The sequence below is a fragment of the Typopeltis vanoorti genome, chromosome 23 (genome assembly GCF_054136105.1).
Source record: "Typopeltis vanoorti isolate ZY-2024b chromosome 23, IOZ_Tvanoo_1.0, whole genome shotgun sequence".
NCBI lineage: Eukaryota > Metazoa > Arthropoda > Arachnida > Uropygi > Thelyphonidae > Typopeltis > Typopeltis vanoorti.
In genome coordinates, this window is record NC_143571.1 from 25,432,847 (window position 1) to 25,456,751 (window position 23,905).

At 36.9% G+C, this 23,905-nt stretch overlaps 1 protein-coding gene across 3 annotated transcripts in view; it reads right to left on the bottom strand.

Annotated features, from left to right (window-relative positions):
• LOC150093698 (kielin/chordin-like protein) overlaps positions 1-23,905 on the bottom strand; it is a 1,333,292-nt gene that overhangs the window by 615,424 nt on the left and 693,963 nt on the right. For all 3 annotated transcript variants that reach the window (XM_090412628.1, XM_090412627.1, XM_090412629.1), the window contains 2 exons: positions 21,667-21,749; positions 10,273-10,378 (listed from right to left, as the gene is read on the bottom strand). In XM_090412628.1, the coding sequence (XP_090268754.1) occupies positions 10,273-10,378; positions 21,667-21,749 (189 nt within the window). The remainder of the gene's footprint in view (positions 1-10,272; positions 10,379-21,666; positions 21,750-23,905) is intronic.

The following is a 23,905-nucleotide window of genomic DNA, read 5'->3' on the forward strand; positions in this document are numbered from 1 at the left end:
ACAGAACAGCCAGTTTGTCCAAAATAAGAAACATCACATTCACATGGATAGAGATGACAGTTTATCCTTTGTAGAAGGCAATAAGGAGGAAATTTTGTTGATATGAACATACATGGGAATCAATTGGTACTTTTTCAAAATTCTACCTATGGGTGCTGAGATTCCTGGAATGTAAAGGATTTGAATTCTGTGGACTGTTGAAGAAACTTTAGGTATTGGAACATAAGATTCAATTATCTGTTGGATTTGATTGGGGTTGTAATTATTCGATTCCATTAACTTTTTAATGATGGAAAGTTCTTGTAAGATTACTGGAGAAGAGCAAACTTTATGTACTCTATTAATTAGAGATTTAAGAATGCCAAATTTTTGAGATGTGTGGTGAGCAGACTTTTTATGAATGTATCTTCCAGTAAATGTGGGCTTTCAAAAGACGCTTGTAGATAAGGTACCAGAAGAAGTTCGAGTAAGGAGGATGTCCAAGAATGGTAAAGTACCAGAATTTCCTTTTTCCATGGTGAATTGAATGCATAGGTGAAGGCTATTTATCTGTTGTCGAATGTGTAAAGCTCATCTTTGGTATGTGACCAAACAGCAAAGACATCATTGACGTAACAATACCTGACTAACAAGACATAATTGACATAACAATTTCATCCATGAAATTGACATAACAATTTCATCCATTATTTTCCCAGCTGAAATAACCTGAATGGATAACAAATTCGAAAATCTTTGCAATATCTGCAGGGTAATCTTCATATAATAATTTGACTATGTCGGCTAATGTAATATTCATAAACAGAGAAACAATGTCGAAACTGACTAACAACTCAGACTCTTTGATTTTTATATCCTTGATTTTTTCAAGAAAATCTGTTGAATTTTTTATGTAGGATCTGTAATGTCCGGTCAGAGCACTTGAGGAACGTGACAAGACTTTTGCAATTCGATAGGTAGGAGAATCAATGCAATTCATGATAGGTCGCACTGGATAGCCTTCTTTATGGGTTTTCGGGAGACCATATAGACGGGGAGTTCTTCCAAAGTAGGTGTGTAATTTATCCACGTAATTTGTGTCCCAACTGATAACCTCATCAAGTAATTTATTTGTAATTTATTCTACAACAGATAAATAGCCTTCACCCACGTATTCAATTTGCCATGGAAAAAGAAATTCTGGTACTTTACCATTCTTGGACATCCTCCTTACTCGAACTTCTTCTGGCACCTTATCTACAAGCGTCTTTTGAAAGCCCACATTTACTGGAAGATACATTCATAAAAAGTCTGCTCACCACACATCTCAAAAATTTGGCATTCTTAAATCTCTAATTAATAGAGCACATAAAGTTTGTTCTTCTCCAGTAATCTTCCAACAAGAACTTTCCATCATTAAAAAGTTAATGGAATCAAATAATTACAACCCCAATCAAATCCAACAGATAATTGAATCTTATGTTCCAATACCTAAGGTTTCTTCAACAGTCCACAGAATTCAAATCCCTTACATTCCAGGAATCTCAGAACCCATAGGTAGAATTTGGAAAAAGTACCAATTGATTCGCACGTATGTTCCTATCAACAAAATTTCCTCCTTATTGCCTTCTACAAAGGATAAACTGTCATCTCTATCTGGAGTTTACCAAATACCATGTGAATGTGATGTTTCTTATTTTGGAAAAACTGGCAGTTCTGTGGAAAAAAGAATTAAAGAACATCAATATTATATTGAATACAACAAACCTCAGAAGTCTGGTCTAGCACAACACAGTATATTAACACTACTCATAATATCCAGTGGGATAAAGCTATTCTCCTCCATAGATGCAGGTTCAAATATGAACACCTTTTTAAAGAAAGTTGTGAAGCTATTTTACACCGACCGAATTTAAATCGAAATGATTGTCTCTCTCTCTCTCTCTCGAAGATCTGGGAGACTTTTATTTTATATAATCAATAAAAAAAAACAATTATCTTAAAGATTAATTATTATTTTCTATCATTTCCTGGCATGTGGCAACAATTGTATTTTAATATGTGACCCACTGAATGTTCGTTACTTGTATTCCATTCTTATAACTGTTTGTGTGACACTGAAGATGTACAATTCGTTTTAGTATGAAATATCTGTACCTTTATTAATTAAAAGTTATTACTGTGGTCTTACGTGTTCTTTTAATAATTATACTATGCCACAGGTACCTCTAAAAATAGGTAATGCATTCCAATCATTCACAATTCTCCATGAAGAAAACCTGTTTCTCATTCCCTCCTTATATCAAGTCACAGTTGCTCTACTCTTCATAATTCTGAAACTTTGCATCATCTACAAACAACTAAATATCCACATTCAAACCTTCCCCACAGCAATGGCTCTAAAACAGATCCCTGAATAACACCACTAGTGACTTTCTTCTAACAGGATATTGCTCCCCTACAACTTGCTGATAATACTTGTCAGATAGCCAATCTCCAATACAATGCATTAACCTATCATCCAACCTCATCCATTCTAGTTTGCCACATCCGTTGCATGGCAATCTATCAAAAACATTTGCAAAATCCAAGTACACTACTGTGTATCCATCTCCCTTGTCCAATGCACCTGTCACCTTAATGTAATAGATAAGTAGATTACTAAAATATTACCTTCCTTTAGCAAATGCATGCTGTCTATCAAAGAGAATACCACTGTTGTTGAAAACCCAATTCTGGATCCTGGCTCTCATTAACATCTCTAACACTTTAACAACAACACTTGACACCCAGATTTTCCTATAATGTGAAGCTTGAGTTCTGTCACCTCCTTTATGAAGAAGCTCAATCTTGACTTCCACCCACACTTTAGAACTTGACCCAATGAAAGGCATATTAATTAGGCATATCAAGGCAGATGTCAACACTGTGGCACATTCCCTCAAAATACATGGTCATATATCATCAAGCCCACAGTGGTATTAACATCAGGTTTACTCAGTTCTGCATATACCTCCAGTCAGCCAATGCTCCTCCCTTTCCACTGCTCTGAAGCTCTGCATGCTTTCATATTCACAAGGATGAAATATAGTTATGAACTGCTCATCTAATAACACAATTATCTCCACAGCAGTTATCACATATCATTTTTTTCAATCTATGTCATCCTACCACAATCATTTTTTTTTCTTCTGGCAACATAGAAAGAATTCCCTTGGGGAGAGGGGGAGGTCGTTTCATTAGCTAACCGCTGCTACAACAGCTCTTTTGCTAAACTTACCAACCAAGTCATTCTCTTTGCCTGTTCGTTGTACTCTTCATAGATCTCATTATTACTACATCCTTATTTAGCTTTCTGACCCTTGGAATACATTTAGACATTGCTTCTACTAGATAGTTCTTGAACAGCACGCAGCAACACTGATCTACTTGCCACCCAACTCCTCATTCCATTCTACTCCTGCAAGCTGTTTCCTAAGCTTTGCATAATCACTAGCCTTGTAGTTTCACATATATCCTTTCCTCACATGGCTGGCAACCTCCCAGATTGACGACTTGGTGGTCATTCTTATCAACTGCAGGGAGATCTGATACCTCATTTATAATGATTTCCTCTGATGAGATGATCAAATTCAAGACCCTCATACCCCATGTTTGTCATAACAGACCCTAAAGGCCACTAACAATTAATGGTGGCATATATAAGTATATCTTATGTTTTTCAAGGCAGATGTTAATAGTATTACTGTTTTATAGTAGCAGAGCTGTAAGCACAAGGCAATATATACATTAAATGTGTCGGATGATGAGCATGTCCTTAGGCAAATGGATAAGGATTATCCATTTGAAAACATGTCCAGATTCATAATTTCTCTGAATATATTTCAAATTGGTGAAGATTGTGTTTATTTAATGCACTGAATAGCTTTTCTTTTCAGATACATCCAGATATAAAAAAATAAGAAAAGTTTTGCTATTATCTTCTGCATTAAGGGAGGAAATGGAGATGTCCAACAAATAGTATTTTATCCATTTTATAAAAGGGATTGTGCCAATTAGCTGAGAAAGTGTGGTATAGCTAAAACTGAGTTCTGTGACATGAGCTGTACTATTTGAATAAATAGCTCAGTCTACATATCATTGTTTTAATGATTGTACTAGGTGATACTGTGACTATTTATATGGAATTTTACAATATATTTGTTATCACAATATATTTTTATGAAATTTTACAATAGAAAAAGATAAATCATTTAAAATTCATCATGGCCCAATTATAAGGAATTATTAAAATGATGACATATAGGAAGGGCTATTTTATTATACTGTGTTAAAGATATTATTATTATTATTATTATTATTATTATTTGACACCTCCAGGGAGTCCAAAGACTCATCAAGGGAGAGTGTGCCAACAGCATCAAATGATTGGTCCCCTTCCAACTACTAACTGCACTCAAACTTACATAACTGAGCCATTAGTAGCAGAGGCTCCACATGACATAGAAAATTGTGAAGTGTGGATTATGAGGAGAGACTGAAAATTTACTGCAGACACTAGAAAACAGAAGAAAGAAAAGTGATATGATAAATTTTAAATTTTATGGAGTGTGGGAAGAGAATGACAGAGGATCCATGGAATTTGAGAATGAATATATCAATTTCAATGTCACTTTCAATTTCAATATCCTTGCACCTTTTGTTTAAACATTTCTTTCCTAGTTTGTCTGAAAATCTGCACTCAACTATCTAATGTTTCCCTTCAGTTTTATTGCTGTTCTTTCTACAGCTATTTGCATAGCCTCTTTGGACAGCAATTTACAATCTTCCTTTTCTTGTTAATGTAATCAGATTCTTCTCTGCACCTTTTATTGTACATTTTGTTACTTCCCATGGTTTGTCTAATCTTCCACCTTATCAAAATTTTAATATATTTCAAACCTCTACTTTAGATGTTTCATTTACATGATTTAAATAAAATATGATACAGTTCCTTTGTTTCTTCTTACCCTAAATTTCATTTTAACTTTGGCAAACAGTAATTTGTGAACAATTCCACAGCTTCATAAGAGGTGGTCATGATTTTGCAGATCTCATAGCAATTCGCCACCTTCTTTGGTCCAAAACATAATCTGATTACATTAATCTGATTTTCTATATTCCTAAATATAGAAAAGTCCATATGTACAATCTTCTTTTATTATGATTATTATCCTAAGACCCCCATAGAGTCAAAGACTCATCGTGGGATCCCTTTGTCATGCATACAGCTCATCATCTGTGCCTTACATACATTCAAATTCTCTGCAGACATCACACTCTCAAGTAATGCATTCCAATCATTCACAACTCTCCATGCGAAAAACACTCACTTGCTCATACCCTACTTATACAGCTTCCAGGGATGACCTCTTGTGTTCTCCCTCCATTTCCTACCATTTTATGAAAAACCACTTCAACTTTAATCCTATAACAATCCCTTACCAACTTGTACATCTTTATCATATCACCCCTCTTCTTCCTATCCACTAGACTCTGCAAATTGCATCTACTCAACCTTTCTTTATGCTCAATATTTCTCTCTACTGATCTTTTTCATTTGCAAAAACTTAATGGTCAGATGCATGATTATTATTATTATTATTATTATTATTATTATTATTATTATACCAAGACACCCATGGAGCCATAGACTTATCTAGGTGGTCCCTTTTGGCATATACACACACAGCTTATCATACTGTGCCTTAAACACATTCATATTCTCTGCAGATACCATACTCTCAGGCAATGCATTCCAGTCATTCACAACTCTCCATGCAAAAAACCTGCTTCCCACTCACTTGCAAATACCCTCTTTATACAGCTTCCAGGGATGACTTCCATTTCCCACAATTTTATGAAAACCCTCTTCAACTTTAATCCTATGACAATCCCTTACCAATATGTACATCTTTATCATGTCACTCCTCTTCCTTCAATCCACTAGACTCTGCAAATTGCATTGTCTTAACCATTCTTCATATTCAGCATTCCAGAGATCAGAAACTATTTTGGTCAATCACCTCTAGGCCCTCTTCAACATGTCTTCATCCTTTTGAAAACCAGGTGACGAAATCTGTGCATGGTAGTTCATATGTGGCCTAAGGATGAACTTTTCTTTCACTTCATTTATCTTTCTAAGCAAGAGGGGAAATAATTAGGGCAAATTGATGCTGGTAAATACTTATGGATATCAGAGTAATACTTAAATGATATAGTAGAATGATTTAATGAACACTTCATCAGAGTATATCATACGAGTGTAAATGATGCAAGATGTAGAAAGGAGAAAGTATTAAGAGAATTAAAGGTGAAAGAATCACAGATGATAATAAGGCTGTGGAAATGATGGATGACATATCATCATGAACGTTCAAGAGAGTTAGCAATCTCATTGACCTAGTAATTTAATGAAAGTCTGGCAATGGGGAAGGATTCTAATGAGCAGAAAGAAGGCAAAACAGTAAACTCTCCACAAGCATTGTTTTAGGACAGAAGTTTCCCATTACAGACCAGTCTGTATAACTGTAGTTGTGGTCAAGTTAATGTAGAATCTGGATAGCAATAAAATTGATGGATATAGGATTCTCTATGATGGTCACCATGGGTTTCTGAAGGTTAGGTAATTGTTTTAGCAATCTGCTAACTTTTTATAATAAGGTGACGAATGTGTTGGATAAGAGAGAATCATAAACAGTGATATTCTTGGACTTTACAAAGCCATTTCATACACCACACAAACTGGTGTATAAGCTGCAGAAGATGGGATAGGATAAAAAATCAATTAGATGAATTGAAGATTAGCTTTCTGAACAATACTAGCAAGTTATGTCTGCATGACTGTGCCACGTCTCAGAAAAGGAATGTGACCAGTGGCATGCCACAGGGTCTGTTCTTGTACCCTGCAATTTAACTTATTTTTTAATAATATTTCAACTGGATTGAATGAGGATCTTCAAATGTTTTCTGGTGAAGAAAACTTAGGTAGAATTATTAGGAGTACTGCTGATGTTAATTCTATACAAGAAGATTTGAATAAAATTTTTAGCTTGGAGTAATAAATGGGGTTGTAATTTTAATGTTAATAAATGGAAGCTGCTACACTTTGGGGTGTAGAGATATAAGCCTATGTACCATATTGGTGGAGTTGTGCTTCAAGAAGTGGATGAGATTTGGAATCACGGAGAAGACAATGGACTAAAGTTCTGAGTCACACTGCAACCTCCCCAACCATATTGCCAACAATATCAAACTGGATGTAGCTGGTGTTCTTACCCAAGCTAAACCACCAAAAATAACCTATCAAAAGAAGAATTCAAAGCTCTACAGGAAATAAAGAAACAAGTAAAATAATAATTACTAAAGGTATTAAGGGAAATGCCACCGTAGTTCGAAACCAAACTGACTACACAGGTAAGCATACCTCTTTACTGTTAGATAGGTCTACCTACCTCCCTATACAATATGATCCCCCACCAGCTCCCAAATCAGAACACTCCATAGGCTCCTTAAGAAGGTTATTTTCTTGGCCTGTGGAAGTGACAGAATGAAACTTTTTAACTCTAGACCCCCACCTCCAAATATATGGACTACAAAAAATCCATAAACAGAATATGCCATTATGTCCCATTGTGGATGGCATTGATTCCCCCACATACAAATTACCCAAACATCTAGCCAAAGTGCTCACACAATATATTGACAACACACCTTCACACAAACAATTCGGCCCACTTTAAAGCCAGTATAGAAAACCTCTCACTCCAATACACTGACATAATAGACCTCATCCAAGTCGAATTTCCTCCCGATATCTCAGCCCTATTTTAGTTCACCATGAACTCAGTCTGTTTCGTTTGGCAAGTAAAATCCCACAAACAGATTGATGGGACAGCCATGGGTTCTCCACTCTCTCCACCCCGGGCCAACTTCTTTATGGAGATCTTTGAAGAAAAAGCCTGAAACTCGGCTCCTCATAAATCCACTGTTTGGCTATGCTATATAGATGATGTGTTCGCTATTTGGCTGCATGGCATGGATACACTCCACAACTTCTTAACACACCTTGAAAAAGGAAAATAATAACAATCTCCCTTTGCTAGACACTCTGATTATATGACAGCCTAATGGATCCCTGGCTTTCTCTGTTTACAGAAAACCCACATATACAGGTAGATACATTTGCCAGAAATGTGATGTGGAGACATTGGAGAGAGTCCAGAGACGAATGACTAAGACAATATCAGAAGTTTGGAATGCTGGCTGTGGAGAGATGTGGATTGCAGAGTTTGGTAGATAGGAGGAAGAGAGGTGTTATGATAGAGACGTTTAAATTAGTGAGAGGATTTTATCAGAGGGAATTATAAAAAGAGTAGAAGTTGGGGGGGGGGAGGAAGAACCAGAGGTCATTTCTGGAAGTTATGTAAAAGTGTGGTGAAGGAGAGTGTGAGGATTAGATTTTTTTAAATAGAGAATTATCAATGAATATCAATATCAATTGTCAGTGAATGGATAATCATTACCAATAACCCAGCCTCAGTTAAAACTTCATTGGCTACAACATTGTCACAACCACTTCAGCACAAAAGCACATCATGGGAGCCAGACCCAGAGGTGAAACAAGGTTGAAGTAATGTAGTAGTCATATTTTCATATACGAGTTGCCAAAAGGTGTCGCACCTTATTATTATAATACTCTGGATTAGAAGTAGCTAGTTGAAAGTTTTTCCACTTGGTTATACTATAAATTAAAGATACCAAGAAATTATATACTTAGTTTAACCCCCCCAAGTGGCCACGATATAGACATTCGGCTAAATCTGGATATGAAGCTCTAACACCCATTGAATAACATGGATAAGAAGTGCAATTTGGTGTCACTATTTCATCCACATTGGCCAATAGGGAGTTAATCCTTTATCCAAGTGTAAGCGAACAAAGTTTGCGACTGAAGTATTTTCAGGACTGGGGCAACTTGTGGTAAAGGTATGACTTCACATCACTTGTCTTAGTATCCCATAATGCAGAGCACATCTTGCAGACATGTATAATGCTATGCATTATGGGAAGGGTCAATACCCAGATCAGTTTTGACCTTTACTGAAGTCTCATCAGTGGGAGCCAGACCCAGTTTTTGCTGCCTTAAGATTTTTGCCTTAGGGATCTTTTGAGCAACCAGAGATTTGGAACCATTTGGGGTGGCTTCTATAGGCAAAACTGTTTAGCCCATTCCTTCATGTTGGAATATGAAGGAGAAGTTTCCCCATAAACACCATTCAATCACCGTTTGATAGTACTTAGAGAAAGCCCTTTTTTTTGAAAAGCTTTATCATAGTGCAGTACTCAATTTTTATCATTACAGCCACTTAGCATGCTATTGTTAGTCAAATGAATGCCTCCAACTGAATGACGCAGGTAGAGAGTTGAAACTGGGACATAACCTCCCTAGATGGTGCTATCTGTCAAGCATAGCATTTTAAAACTGGCGCGAATTTTGTACATCAGGCCAGAAACGTTTGGAACCTACCTCATATATTGCATTTGTATAATATACCCTGTTAACTGGGTGAGTTATTCTGAAATTTTACTTGTTAGTAGCAGTTGAGCCTTAATAACAATATATATCATAACAGTATCTGGCTTTGATCAAGTGAAACTTTCCACAAGGGATGTGAGAACCGCATTACTTACTCTATCAAGATTAGGAGGCCAAATGAATAAAATCTTCCTTTTTGTTATTGATGATGTGATATTCAAATCCTGCTACATAAATGCTTGTGAAATTATTACTAGGAATAGAATTGATGAGGCTTTTCCATATAATCTAGATGGTAGATCTAAAGTGATGTAAAACAAAAACAACACTTGGTTTCTACAGCTGTGATCCCAGCTAACCCAATCTGTACTATGCATTTTAGAGTTATGAATTTTGGAACTAACATTAAAAATGCAAACTACTTGAATACATTTTAATATGTGATTTTGGAAGAAATAATATTCAAAAATGTGAATAAATACATATATCTTCTGATTTTCCACAGTGAATGTAACTTTCTTCAGCTTATTATAATAAAATATAATCAATAAAAAGGGCATTATCAGAATATTTTTTAGGAAAAACAATAATTTCTATATATAAAAATTTCTATCAGACAATAATAAAAAACAATAATTTCTATCAATATATCTATAGTTCATAATAATAAAAAAAAGTTGTATTCACAATGAGGAAAATTATTTATTTCAACTTACTTAGACATAGAGAAGGGCAGCAACCACCAACAGGAATTACAGGATGTTTGCAAGGAATGTTATATACAGTTGGACACAGTAAAGGTTGGCATCTTACTACAGAGTTCTTGGAAAAAAAATGAACATGTCCAGTAATTCTGATTTTTTTTACTTAAAAAAATCATAATATTACATATGATGATGTATTACTGTTACTGTAACATCATAAATTCTTATCATAATTTGCAATTTAACTGCAGTACCATTATGCATAGAACATATTTAACTTGAATTTGAGGCCTGATGAACTGCAGCCAAAAAGAGTAGTTCAGTCGAATGTCAGTGAAAATAATGCATTTGAGGCCATTTGATATGAGAAAGAGGCCACCAGGAACAAAATATACAGCTGGATGACTTGGCTGTTGCTATCAGCCAAGAGTAAAGAGAAGATGTGAATGACATCCATGGCCAAATCAGCATAATGAGAAGGCAGGATGATCATATGGAGAGAGAAGGAAATGGAATTTATGCAATATTAACAGGTGATTACTTGAAACATGTGAAAGAAAGAGACAGACGGTTTGAGAATGATATATTTGGTGATAGCATAAAAGGATTTGTCCATAATCAAGATAGCCATATTGCTTCTAACTGGAGGAGAGTGATCATGCAGTACCTGGGCAGATACCAAATCTGAAATTTTCAGTTAAAAAGGAATATACGGAGAACTACAGGAAAGGTGATTAGCAGTATAACGCATAGGCAAGAAGTGACCAGTATTTTAACGAAGGCAAAATCAGATTACAAGAGCAAATTAGTTGAATAGACCAAACAAAATCCCAAAGGGTTTCTTCACTATGTGTCAAGTAAAAGGAAAAATTATTACGAATGGATACTTTAATGAAAGTATCCACCTGTAATCAGTAGGTTCCATCCATAATCAAGTAACTTTGATGGCAGGGACATGACAGAAGCAGATGAAATAGTTGCATTATTGAGTTATTTGGAAGAGTGTATCAACCAGAGTAAAATAAAGACAGATATGACAGTAACTGATTGTTTCCAACATCTCTTCATCCAGGTGACCAAATCTGGGCACAATAGTCCATGTATAGCCTAATCAAAGCCTTACATAATGGAACAAGAATCTCTGTACTTCTACAAAGTCGTGTCCTCTGCATCATTCCCAGAAGCCTTTGTGTTGTCTTCACAATTTTGGCTATGTGTCCCCTAAATTTCAGATCCTTATCCACTATCACCCCTAGATCTCTTATTTCCTCAACCTCCAACAATATATCCTCACCAAGCTAAAATCCATCATCCCATTTTTGTTTTCCAAATTTTAAAACCTTACATTTTGCAACACTGAACTCACATCCCCATTCCCATGCCCAATCACTCAATTTTTTCAAGTCTTCTTGTAAGGCCACAACATCTTCTCTACTCTTCGTGGTTCATCCCAACTTTGCATCATCTGCAAACAACTGAATATCTCCATCCAAATCTTCACCAATATCATTAATATACAAGTTAAACAGCAATGGCCCTAAAACAGACCCCCGAGGCACACCACTAATAACTTTCCTTTTCCTGGATATTGCTCCCCCATACACAACTTGTTGATACCTATCAGATGGCCAGTCTCCAATCCAATGCACCAATCTAATATCCAATCCCATCTGCTCTAGTTTGACTGTCAACTTATCATGTGGTAATCTCTCAAAAGCCTTTGTGAAATCTAAGTATATTACTCTGTATCCTTCTCCTCTGTCCATGGAAGCAGTCACCTTATTGTAATAAGTAGATTACTAAAACATGACCTCCCTTTAGTAAATCCATGCTGTCCATGAAAGATAACACCATTCTTGTCAACCTAATTCTGAATCCTAGTTCTCACAAGCTTCTCCAACAACAACAACACTTGATACACAGATAGGCCTATAGTTTGATGCTTGAGTTCTATCACCTCCTTTATGAAGTGGCACAATCTTGCCCTCCTTCCAATCCTTAGGAACTCAAACCAGTACAAGACTCATTAAAAAAATATGTCAAGGCCGGTATCAACTCTCTGGCACAGGGTATATATTATCAAGTCCTACAGCCTTATTTACATCTAGTTTGCTCATACACCTCTTGCTCATTTACAGTCAGTCTCTCTTCCCCATCATCAGCTGCTCTCACTCTCTCCATGAATTCAGATACACAAGATTGAAAGACCTTTATGAATTGCTCATTAAGTATCTCCTCCACACCTTCTGCCTCTAATAGATCCTCGTTAAAGGATTTAGAGTGTACTCATTCCAATTATGAGGCTTCAATAAAGTCTCATATTGTTATTTTTCGTCCATATAGCTATGGAATTAGATGGAATGTTGGTCCACATATTATTACAATATGCATTGGCTTTGTCTTGGGACAGGCTGTTTAATTAAGCCTCAGTTCTGGTGGTCCCAGAGAAAAAATGCAAACTGATTATATTACATAAAAGAAGCTTCAAGATAGTAGAAAATAACAGACCAACTGGTTTTGCTAGCTCAATGGCAAAGGTACTAAAGAAGTTGGTCAGCAGCAAAATTCAGGAAAAGGTGGATAAGAACATAATAATCTGTATGTGTGTGTGTGGGGGTGGGTGGGTGGGGAAGGGTGGCTTTATGAAGAGTAGGTCATGCTCTAGTAATTTACTCAGTGCTCAGTTTTATAACAGTTGAGCTGGATAAAGGGAATGGTCATATAATGATATGGCTGCACTTTGCATTCAACAGATGATCACATAAAACTCTTTTACATAAACTGGAGCAAATCAAAATAGATATGATGCTGGTAATATTCATATGAGGATGGACAGATACCAAAGATACCAAAAAGTAGTATATGAAGGAGTAAAATCCAGCAGACAGCACATGATTAGTAATGAACTGTAGGCTTGGTTCTTGGATTTCTGCTATTTAAGTTGTATATTAATGATATATGAAATTATTTGCAGAGAGAGTTGTTCGTTGAGGATGCAAAATTAAGTATGTAATAGTTAATCAATGCAATGTTACAAGGATGCAGAATAATTTAAATTAGAGTGGTAATATGGCTAAAGTATAAAAGATGCCAGTATTAAAAAATTACATCCAAATTATTACAAGCTGTTTATCAGTAAGACAGAAATGTACTATAGTAAATTGATGAAGCCAAAGATTTGGAGGTGTTGGGGAGCTGAAGTTCAAAAGACAATTTAAAAAGTAGCACATAAGATTGCATGGTTATTGAAAAATACACTGCAAACAGAGATAAGGAAGTTATCATACTTCTTTATAAGGCTTTGATGTTAAAATATCTGTATTATTATACATGAATCTCATCACCTTGGAGATGAAGAAGTTGCAAAGAGGATGCAAAGACAAGTGGCCAAAATGATGACTGGTCTGAAGAACGCTCCCTATAAGGATATACTGATGGTTTGTGGAATGCAAAAGTTTGTTGATGGGGGATAAAAGAGAGGATATATAATAGACACATATAAGTCACTAAAAAGTTTCTTTTAAAAAAAAAAAAAATTGGTGCAGAGGATATTTTTTGTACTTGATCAGAGGGAATAGAAAAAGGGGTCATTCTTACAAAGAAGTGAGTAAAAGCATGTAACCAAGGAAATCAGAACTTGATTTTTCACTTTGAGAGTAGCATATGAGTGGAATGGAGTGCTAGTTAGTGTAGGCCTCCTGTGATGAGACTTTGGAATCTATGGAGATACCCATTAAATAATAATATTTTAACACCATTAAATATTATCAATAATGTTAAAATAATGATTAACATTAAAATTAAATATTATATTTTAACATTATATTTTAAAGGCAACTGGAGATCTGGAGGTGCTAGCAGAGTGTGAGTTAAAGCTCAGAAGACATATTACAAAAATAGCTCATAGGATTTGACTAATTACTTAAGAATCCTCTGAGAAGCAGAGATGAAGAAGCTTTTATATCTCTTAATAAGAGTTTGGTACCCTATCTGGAGAAATGGCAGAGAGCATTCGGAGGTCAGTAACCAAAATGGTTGTGGGTCTATGGAATGCTCTTTATGAGGATAGAATGAAAATTTGGTACAGAAATTACTTGATGCACAAAAAAGAGAAGATATGACAGGTGCATAAAAAGTTTTATAAGACTAATACAGAAAACATTTTTCAGTGAATTATTAATGGGTGAAAACTAGGAATCATCCCTGAAAATTGACTAAGTGTATGGATAGCAAAGGGTATGGGAACTATATTTTTGTTTAAAATGTGGGGAATGAGTGTAATGAATTACTAGAGTCAGTGTCATTTGTGAACACTTTGTTAGTAAATGAATTTGAAGCAAAATACAACAGGTATTCTGCAAACAATGATTAGTGCTTTGCAAATTGTTAGTGAGCTTTCTGTGATGAACCTACATACTCTATGTATATTTCAGTGTAGTAGTAATAATAATAATACATTAAAGATACCAAGAAATTTTATACTTGGTTTTAATCCTTTTATTATATTTTATGATTATATTTTACTAGCCAAACAAAGTTGTGCACGTAAAATATAATCACGTCTAAGCTACTTGTATATAGATACTAATGACTTCATATCACTTGCTTAGTATGTATCCAATAATGCAAAGCACAATCCCTTTCGGGCATGCATAATGGAAGGACCACTACCCAGACCAGTTTCTTGGGATTTATGGGATACATATGGCATTATACTAAGGCAAGTGAGACTTCATATCATGTTCAGATGTCACAAGTACTTCACTGTTGATCTTCACTATGTAATGCCCATCATAAATAGTTCTGCGAATTTTAAGTCTTGTTTGTAGGCTAACCAAAGTTACTTTAGGTAAGGCCTTGATTTCTGTTATGCAGAGTTGGATATTGTGCAATTTCTGAGGCTTCTTGTATTAAATTCAAAACTTTAAACTGATCTATTAAATTCAATATACAGTATGCTGGTTAATTCCCAGATTATTTGATGTTACTCATTTGTGGTGTGATAGGCCAGGCTTGAAATGATTCTTCTTTCTCACCCTCTTTAATATGCTCTTTTGTATGTATTTTGCTGAAACATTCTGTATTGGCTGACAGAACTTATGCTATATGCACAGAAAACTTGTTTATATTCTAGTCTCTTAAAAGGTAGATCAGAACTGAGTTAAGAAGGAAGGCTATGATAACAAATGATTCAATGCACAAGCTGTGTAGGAGAAACAGATGTGAGTCCATAGACTTAAATATACAGAAAAGCCAGAAGGCAACTTATGTCTAGACACAAATGCCAAAAGCAACAGGAATAAAGAGGTTGTGTTTATTGCTCAGATGAATGGAGCGAGTTTGATGATAGAAAAGATTTGCATAAAAGGGATGGTCTACACTTAATGGATCTGGCATCAGGAACCTGGAGAAATCATTTATTCAGCTGAGACCTAATGCTGAGAGTTAGAGAAGCTAGATCATTATGGTAGGAATGCTGAGAATGTGTGCAAATTCAGTCATGATATGTAAACATGATAATGATAGGAATGTCACTGAGTACTATTATTATTAACAGACCTCCATGGAGTCAAGAGACTCATTGCAAAAGCTTCCACTTTAAACGAGAGTGTGGTGAGTGCAGAGACACTCTCCCCACTCTCAGGCAATGCATTCAAATCACTCATCACATGCCATGCAAAAAATCTACTTCCCCTGCTCACACCCACCTTATACAGCTTCCAGGGATGGCCTCTAGTTCTTTCCCTAACTCCAGATATTCTATGAAAAATCTCATCGACATTAATCTAGTAATTACCTGTTACCAACTTATACATCTCAATTATGTCTTTTCCTCTTCCTTCTATCCACTAGGTTCTATAATTTGCATTCTCTTAATCTGTCCACATATTCCACATTCCAGGGACCAGAAACCAACTTACCATCTTTGAACCCTCTCCAACATCTCACCATTCTGTTGAAAACCAAGTGACCAAATCTGTGCACAGTAATCCATGTGCAGCCTAATCAAATCCTTGTACAATGGAATTAAGACTCCTACATGTCAGTGTTCTCTGCATCATTCCCATAATCTGCTGTGTTATGTTCACAATTTTAGCAAAATATCAAGTTTCAAGATTCCACAAAATTTCAAGTCCATATCAAGTCCAAGCCCAATCACTCAATTTATTCAAGTCTTCTTGTAAGGCCACAGCATCTTTACTACCTTTCATGGTTCGTACCAACTTCTTCGTACCACCTCTTCAATCTCTGCTGTCTTACTCTCCTGCTCTTCCATATCACTTCCCGCTTGATCTGATTCATTCTTTCTCACTCTACTCACTTCTCTACCTTCCAGCAGCAGTCTCTCCAAGTCACTCACACCATAACCACTCAAATGAAGTCCATCGCTCCCATACAGTTCGCTTCTTCCTTCAAACTCATTCCACACATTAACAAACTGTACCCCCCATCTCCTCACACATTTCAGCCAGCATATCATTCATAATGATGGAAGGAATTGGATTTTATGCGGTTATTAAGGGATAACTATCTGCGACAGCATGTAATGGAAAATACTACGGGTCAGAGAGTGCTTGACCTAGTAATTACATCTGAGGATTTGGCTGTAACAAATATGACCACATTACCACCAATCGGTGAGAGTGATCATAGGGTCTTGACTTCGGAGGTGGCTAAAGGTGTAGAATTTTCAATTAAGACAGGGTACATGTGGAATTATCGGGCGGGAAAGTATGACAAGCTTAGGAGTTTGATTGGCTCAGTGCCATGGCATGTACAACTGCAAGGACTAGAAGTTGATAATGCATGGGAGGTAGTTAGGAAGTGCTTGCATGAAGCAATGGCTGACTGTATACCTAGAGTCCGAATAATAAATCAAGTAGGGGTTAAATGGATGAATAACACCACTAAGCTTGAGCTGCAAAAAAAGAAACAACTATGGAGGGAATTTAAGGAGAAAGGTGACTGGCAGGCACATGAACGATATAAAGCACAGGCCAGAAGGGTGACGAGTGTGGTAGGAAAAGCAAAAAAGGATTACGAAAGAACATTGGCCATGCAGGCTAAAGAGAATCCTAAACAGTTTTTTAGATATGTAGCAAGTAAAAGGAAAAATGTACATGGCAGAATGATTTTAAAGAATGCCAATGGTAGGGAGGTAACTGAATCAGTTGAGATAGCTGAGTTACTGAGTGAGCACTTTGCAAGAATATATCATCCAGGTGGTGACATTGCAGAAACGAATAAACCAGTAGATTATACGGGAATTGTGGTGAATGAAGTGGAGGTGAGTAGTCAATTGCATAACCTCAATGTCAATACATCTGTGGGATTGGATGGTATACCAGCTCGTGTAGTACGAGAAGCAGCTAAAGAATTGTCAGTACCCTTGACCATTTTGTTTAATTTGAGTCTCGGGTCCAGGTTAGTCCCGAGCGGGTGGAAGGAGGGGAAAATAGTTCCACTGCATAAAGGTGGTTCCAAGACTGCTGTTGTAAATTACTGACCGATAAGCATATCAGGAATCATTGTCAAGGTCTTAGAGAAATTAGTCAAGAAAAGAATACAGGATTGGATAGATGAAAATGGGATATTGTATGGAGAACAACATGGTTTTGTGAAGGGTAGATCATGCCTCAGTAACTTGCTCACGTTTTATAACACAGTGACGGCTGAACTGGATAGGGGTAATGGGTTTACAGTGATACTACTGGACCTTGCCAAGGCCTTTGACAGGATACCACATGGAAACCTAATCAGTAAACTGGAGCAGATGGGGATAGATATAGGGATGGTAAGATGGATAGGAGGGTGGTTGAAGGAGAGATACCAGAGAGTGGTTTATTCAGGAGTGGAGTCAAAAAGACGCCTTGTGACTAGTGGAGTGCCGCAGGGCTCTGTTCTTGGACCACTGCTTTTCAATTTGTTCATCAATGATATTGGAAAGGATTTGAGAGGAAGTGTTCGCTTGTTTGCTGATGATGCAAAGTTGGGTAGAGCAATTGTGAGTGCACAGGATGTCAAATTTTACAGGATGATTTGGATAGTTTGGAGGACTGGGCTAGGAAAAATGGATGTCAGTTTAATGTGGCGAAGTGTAAGGTTATGCACTTTGGGGTGAAAAGAACAGCAGCAGTATATCGCATTGGTGGAACCGTACTCCTGGAGATTGATGAGGCCAGGGATTTCGGAGTGCTGGTGGATAGGGAGTTGAAGTTTAGGGGGCACATTGCAAAAGTGACTAAAACAGCTCACCAAATCACTTGGCTTATGAAAAATAGTTTAACATGCAGAGACAAACAAGTTGTTGTTCCTCTGTATCGAGCCTTGATAACACCCCATCTGGACTTCTGTGCCCAGTTATGGGCACCAGGGTTTCTTCGTGATGGGGAGGAAGTGGAGAGGGTCCAGAGACGAGTGGCCAAGATGATAGCAGGACTGTGGAATGAACCTTATGAGAATAGGTTGAGGATTTGTGGGTTGCAGAAATTGGACGATAGGCGAAGGAGGGGTGATATGATTGAGACATTCAAATTACTGAAGGGTTTTTATAAGATTGATCCAGAAGATATTTTTGAAAATATGACTGGTGGTGGGAGGACTAGGGGCCATGCATGGAAGCTGGGCAAGAGCGTGGTTGACAAGGGTGTTAGAGCTAGGTTTTTTTACATGGAGAGTGGTGAATGAGTGGAATAAGCTTCCAGAGTCTGTTGTGGGTGCTACGACCGTGAATGAGTTCAAGGCAAGATATGATAGATACTGTGTGAATGTTGAATAGTTGTTCCAGACATGATGTTAGGGCCTCCCTCGATGAGTCAGTCGACTCCTTGGAGTTTCCCGGAACAATAATAATAAAATAATAATAATAATCCTTGCTCTCTGCCTCATCTCACCACAGTCATACCAAGGCAACACGCTACCTACCCTTCCTGTCACACTATTATCTTTTATCCTTTTAAGCAACCTCCTAATATTCATTTTGACTTTCTCTTTATCCTCTGTCAAATCATTCGTACCGATTAAAACCATCAACTCCTTTGCTCACTCCCTCCTCATATCCAACGACTCAATCACTCTACTCATTTTACTGCCTGGAAAACAAACCTTGTGCATCCTATCATCCAGCACACCTTTAATAATGGAGTCGTCATATAACGCTATTCGCTCATCTTTCGTTAACTCTTTCATGCCATCATGATTAGTTTTAATAGTTTTAATCCGAATTTTCTTAACTTCATTCCGCATCCATTTCATCTCTTTCCTCATCCAATCGACTTCTGATTCTTGCTTCACATTCTCGCTATCATTCATTCATTCTAATTTTCAAACTCTCGACACCATCTTCTCACTTTCACTCTCATTTATACTTCTGTGCTTCCATACATCCATACGTCCAACTTTGCTATCATTCATTCTTTCAATTTTTTCCACTTTCGATTCCTGCATCACACCATTTCCAGTTTCATTTGTTTTCTCAATTTCATTTCCTTCCACAACTTTCGCCTCACTTTCATCCTTTTTAATATCAGTTATGGTTTTTAAATCACTCATTTTCTTTTTTAATGATTTTTTAACATTCTTTCGCTTCTCTTTTACACCATCATTCTCTTTCAAACATGCACTCATTTTCCCCGCGACATTCTCGCTACTAACACTTTCTGTCATCAATTTCATATTTGCATTCATCAATTCCTCGTTTAGGTCACACTTCGCACACACCCTCCTTCCATCTGCCCTAAACATCCACAAATCATTTATGTAATTGAAAGAATACATATAACACACCTCACACTTAATGTAAATTCATGGAATGACAAAGCCGCTGCAATGTTATTTCCTATGCTGGTTACAACTCTAAGGTCTAATAATAACGAATTCGTAATTAAGTTTAGGCAAAGGAAAATCCCTCACACTAATAGTACTGGTAATGCGCAACTTTTACAGTAGCTCTTACTCAAACAAATACTCATATATATTTAATTATTCAAAGAATACTTATCTCAATCTGGAGCTCTTCCTATTCACGTCCACCACGCTTGACTCAGTTAGAAATGTTTTAATTTAATCAAACGTACAATGTTCATGCATGCATATAGTCAAACATTACTATTACTATTACTATTATTACGGGCAACTCCAGGGAGTCATTGGACTCATCGAGGGAGGCCCCAATCATATTCATCACAACTATTTGACATTCATACAGTATCTATCATACCTCGCCTTAAACTCATTCACCGTCACAGCATCCACCACAGACTCAGGGAGCGCATTCCACTCATTCACTACTCTAAAAGTAAAGAACCCAGCTCTAACACCTTTACTAACCACACTTTTGCCCAGTTTCCATGGATGTCCCCTAGTCCTCCCACAACCAGCCCTGTTCTCAAAAATATCTTCTGAATTAATTTTATAGAAACCCTTCAGTAATTTGAATGTCTCAATCATATCTCCCCTTCTCCGCCTATCAACCAATTTTTGCAACCCACAAATCCTCAACCTGTTCTCATACGGTTCATTCCACAGACCTGCTATCATCTTGGTCACTCGCCTCTGGATCCTCTCCACCTCCTCCCCATCAAGAAGAAACCTAGGTGACCATATCTGAGCAGAGTAGTCTAGATGGGGTCTTATCAAGGCTCGATACAGAGGAACAATAACCTGCTTTTCTCTGCTTGTCATCGTATTCTTCAGCAACCAAGTGATTTGATGAGCTGTTTTGGTCACTTTTGCAATGTGTCCCCTAAATTTCAATTCCTTATCTACCAACACTCCTAAATCTCGTGCCTCATCAATTTCCTGGAGCACGGTTCCACCCTCCTCACTCCAATCAATGCGACCATAGTTGAAATCTCCCATAATAATCACCCTCCTTCCACCCATTTCTTCTGTTTGCTTGTGCATACTGTCACCACCATCTTTTCCATCACCTGGTCTATAGCAGCACCCAATTGTATATTTAGTTCTGCTAGCCACAATCTCACACCAAATGGCCTCAAATGTGCTCTTTTCTCTATCCTGCAATTCAACTTCTATTCTCCTTGGCTGTAGGTCATCAGCTATCATCAACAATACTCCTCCCCCCATTTTATTCTCTCTGTCATTCTTGAACACACTATACCCATCACATTCAATCCCACTAGTTATATCATCTACAGTCAGCCATGTTTCACTAATACCTATAACCTGTGGTCTGGAAGTGCCAACCATGGCCAAAAACTCTTCCTTCTTGTTCCTAATACTCCTAGTATTAGTGTACATGAATTTAAGACCCCCATTAGCCCCAACCCTACAGGGGACACATACCACACATTTGAAAAGAAAAGTAATAATGATAAATAATTTACTGGCAAAAAGTAATAAAATAATACATATGAAATAAAAAATTATTGTAAAGTTACTCACTTCACAGGAGCAGTTCAGACAAGAATTAAAACTAGGAGAAAAAGTACTACCACTGTGATAGACCTTTCCATCATATTCACATTCTAAAAATATTAATTACAGTGTAAATTTAGGACACTGAATCTTCTATTAAGCTGAATAAATGTACAGATGTTTACATAAATAAAATATATATTTTTAAATGTTCTAATAAATATAGGTTTGTTTTTTATTTGCAGATCAGTAAATCAATTGTACACAAACTGTTGAAATTATCTATAATAACAAAATTAGTGACTTATCTATAATAACAAACAAACAAAATAAAGTGAATACAACATCTCTCTCAATTATTCAGATTTGAATAATTACTTTGTATACAGTTAACTGAATGTGTGTGTGAATGGTATAGTGCTTGACCAATAACATGTCTGTAGTGTTCCACTTGAGAACTACTCTAAAAAACAAAAAAAAATTACTCCTCACTCCCATGTTCACCAGAATTTTACCAGCCTTCCAAGTATGGTCTCTTCATCTCCAACTTTCCTTCTCTGCTGCCTTTTTGATGTGAAACAACTTTATATGCACAGGAATAAACTTGGAAGATGACTCACCACCACCACCACTGAATTTGCTATTCCATTATACTGTTCCTTCATATGCATCTTACTGATCTGTTCCAATTTAATTACTAACTTGTCACGTGTTAATATATCAAGACCTTTGCAAAATTTAAATATACCACTTTCTTCTATGTATTTGTCAACTTGTAATACCTAAGCAGCTTATTAAAATAGATTTTTCTTTTAACAAAACTATGTAGTCAATCCCAGAAAATGCTGCTATTATCAACCAAGTTCTACTACTTTATTAGCATCAGTTTTATTTAATACCTTCTATACCTCCAATTCACTCATGATGAGACTCTCTCTCTCTCCTTCACCAAACCATCTACAGCCAAGAGTGAATGGTTTAGAGAGAGAGAGAGAGAGAGAGAGAGAGAGAGAGTGTGTGTGTGTGTGTGTGTGTATATATATATATTTTTTTTTATATTTAACTTGATAAAATATACATTAGAAGCTAGGTAACAAAAGGACTATTTACATAGAAAGGAAGATTTTCCTTTTGGATATACAATAGAAAGTGCAATAAATGAATCAGCATTACAGTTCAGTTTGACTCTGTTTTCTTTCAATGAAGTGTATTGTCGTCAACAATCCAAAACAGGGTACCAGTTGGATTCCACTCCTCTATGAATTTCGCGACAGTTCTTGTTTCTTTGTAGTAATCAAGTTCCAGTGAAAGCCTGCTTTGTAGTTTCCGACTAAGGCTATCATCCATCATCTACAGCTTCTACCTAAACCACACAAGAAATAACCAGCACCCTTCCATCACTGAATTGGCACAAACCCTCATGTATAGCTGAGGGTTTGTGCTGATTTGGTGATGGAAGGGTGCTGGTTATTTCTTATGTGTTTTAGGTAGAAGCTGTAGATGACGGCCTTAGTGCAGATGAAGAGGAAATTGCATATTTTGTGTCTGTTTTCTTCTGTATGGACTAAATTCCAGTAGTCTTCTTGGCTGTGTGCGCAGTTATAGGTGCTACAGGCTGTATTCAGGGCGTAGGTGAGCATCGCTTTGTTTGCAGGAGAGGTTAGATATGTGTGTTCCAAGGTGCCTGAAATTTCGCAGAATAGACACAGATCCGATTGTCTTAGCTGAAATTTGTGGAACTTAGTAGGAGTTGGCAAGATTTTATGCCATAGCCTCCACTGTATGTCGGAATCTGGTTTGGCACACTTCAATTTATATGGTAGATCCCACTGAAAACTGAATGGAATGTGCATCCTTGTAGATGAGAGGGTTAAGGATGAATATAAGAAGGGTGAAGTTGGAGGCACTGATATGAGGTAGTGGTATATTTTCTTGTGTGAGGGGAATAATTGGAAGTGAGGGTTCAGATGATGCAAGATGAAAGGCAGGCTCCCTGCAGTTTCTAGAAGAAATACGGATTCCCTGAGTAGCGAATCTGGATAGGCTATTCAAATAGCAGCTTGCATTTGTTGGTATTGCTTTTCAGTTTTTGGGTTCTTCATTGGTAGGCTTGTGAATATTTTCCACTTTAGGGTGTGGGTCAGGAGGTCCCCTATGATTCTTATTCCTGCCCAGTTCCATGTAGGGAAAAAAAAGGGCTGGCCAGTTGTGAGACTTGCTATGTTTCTGTTCGAAAACAGTGGTTCTGATAGTACCACTCTGTTGA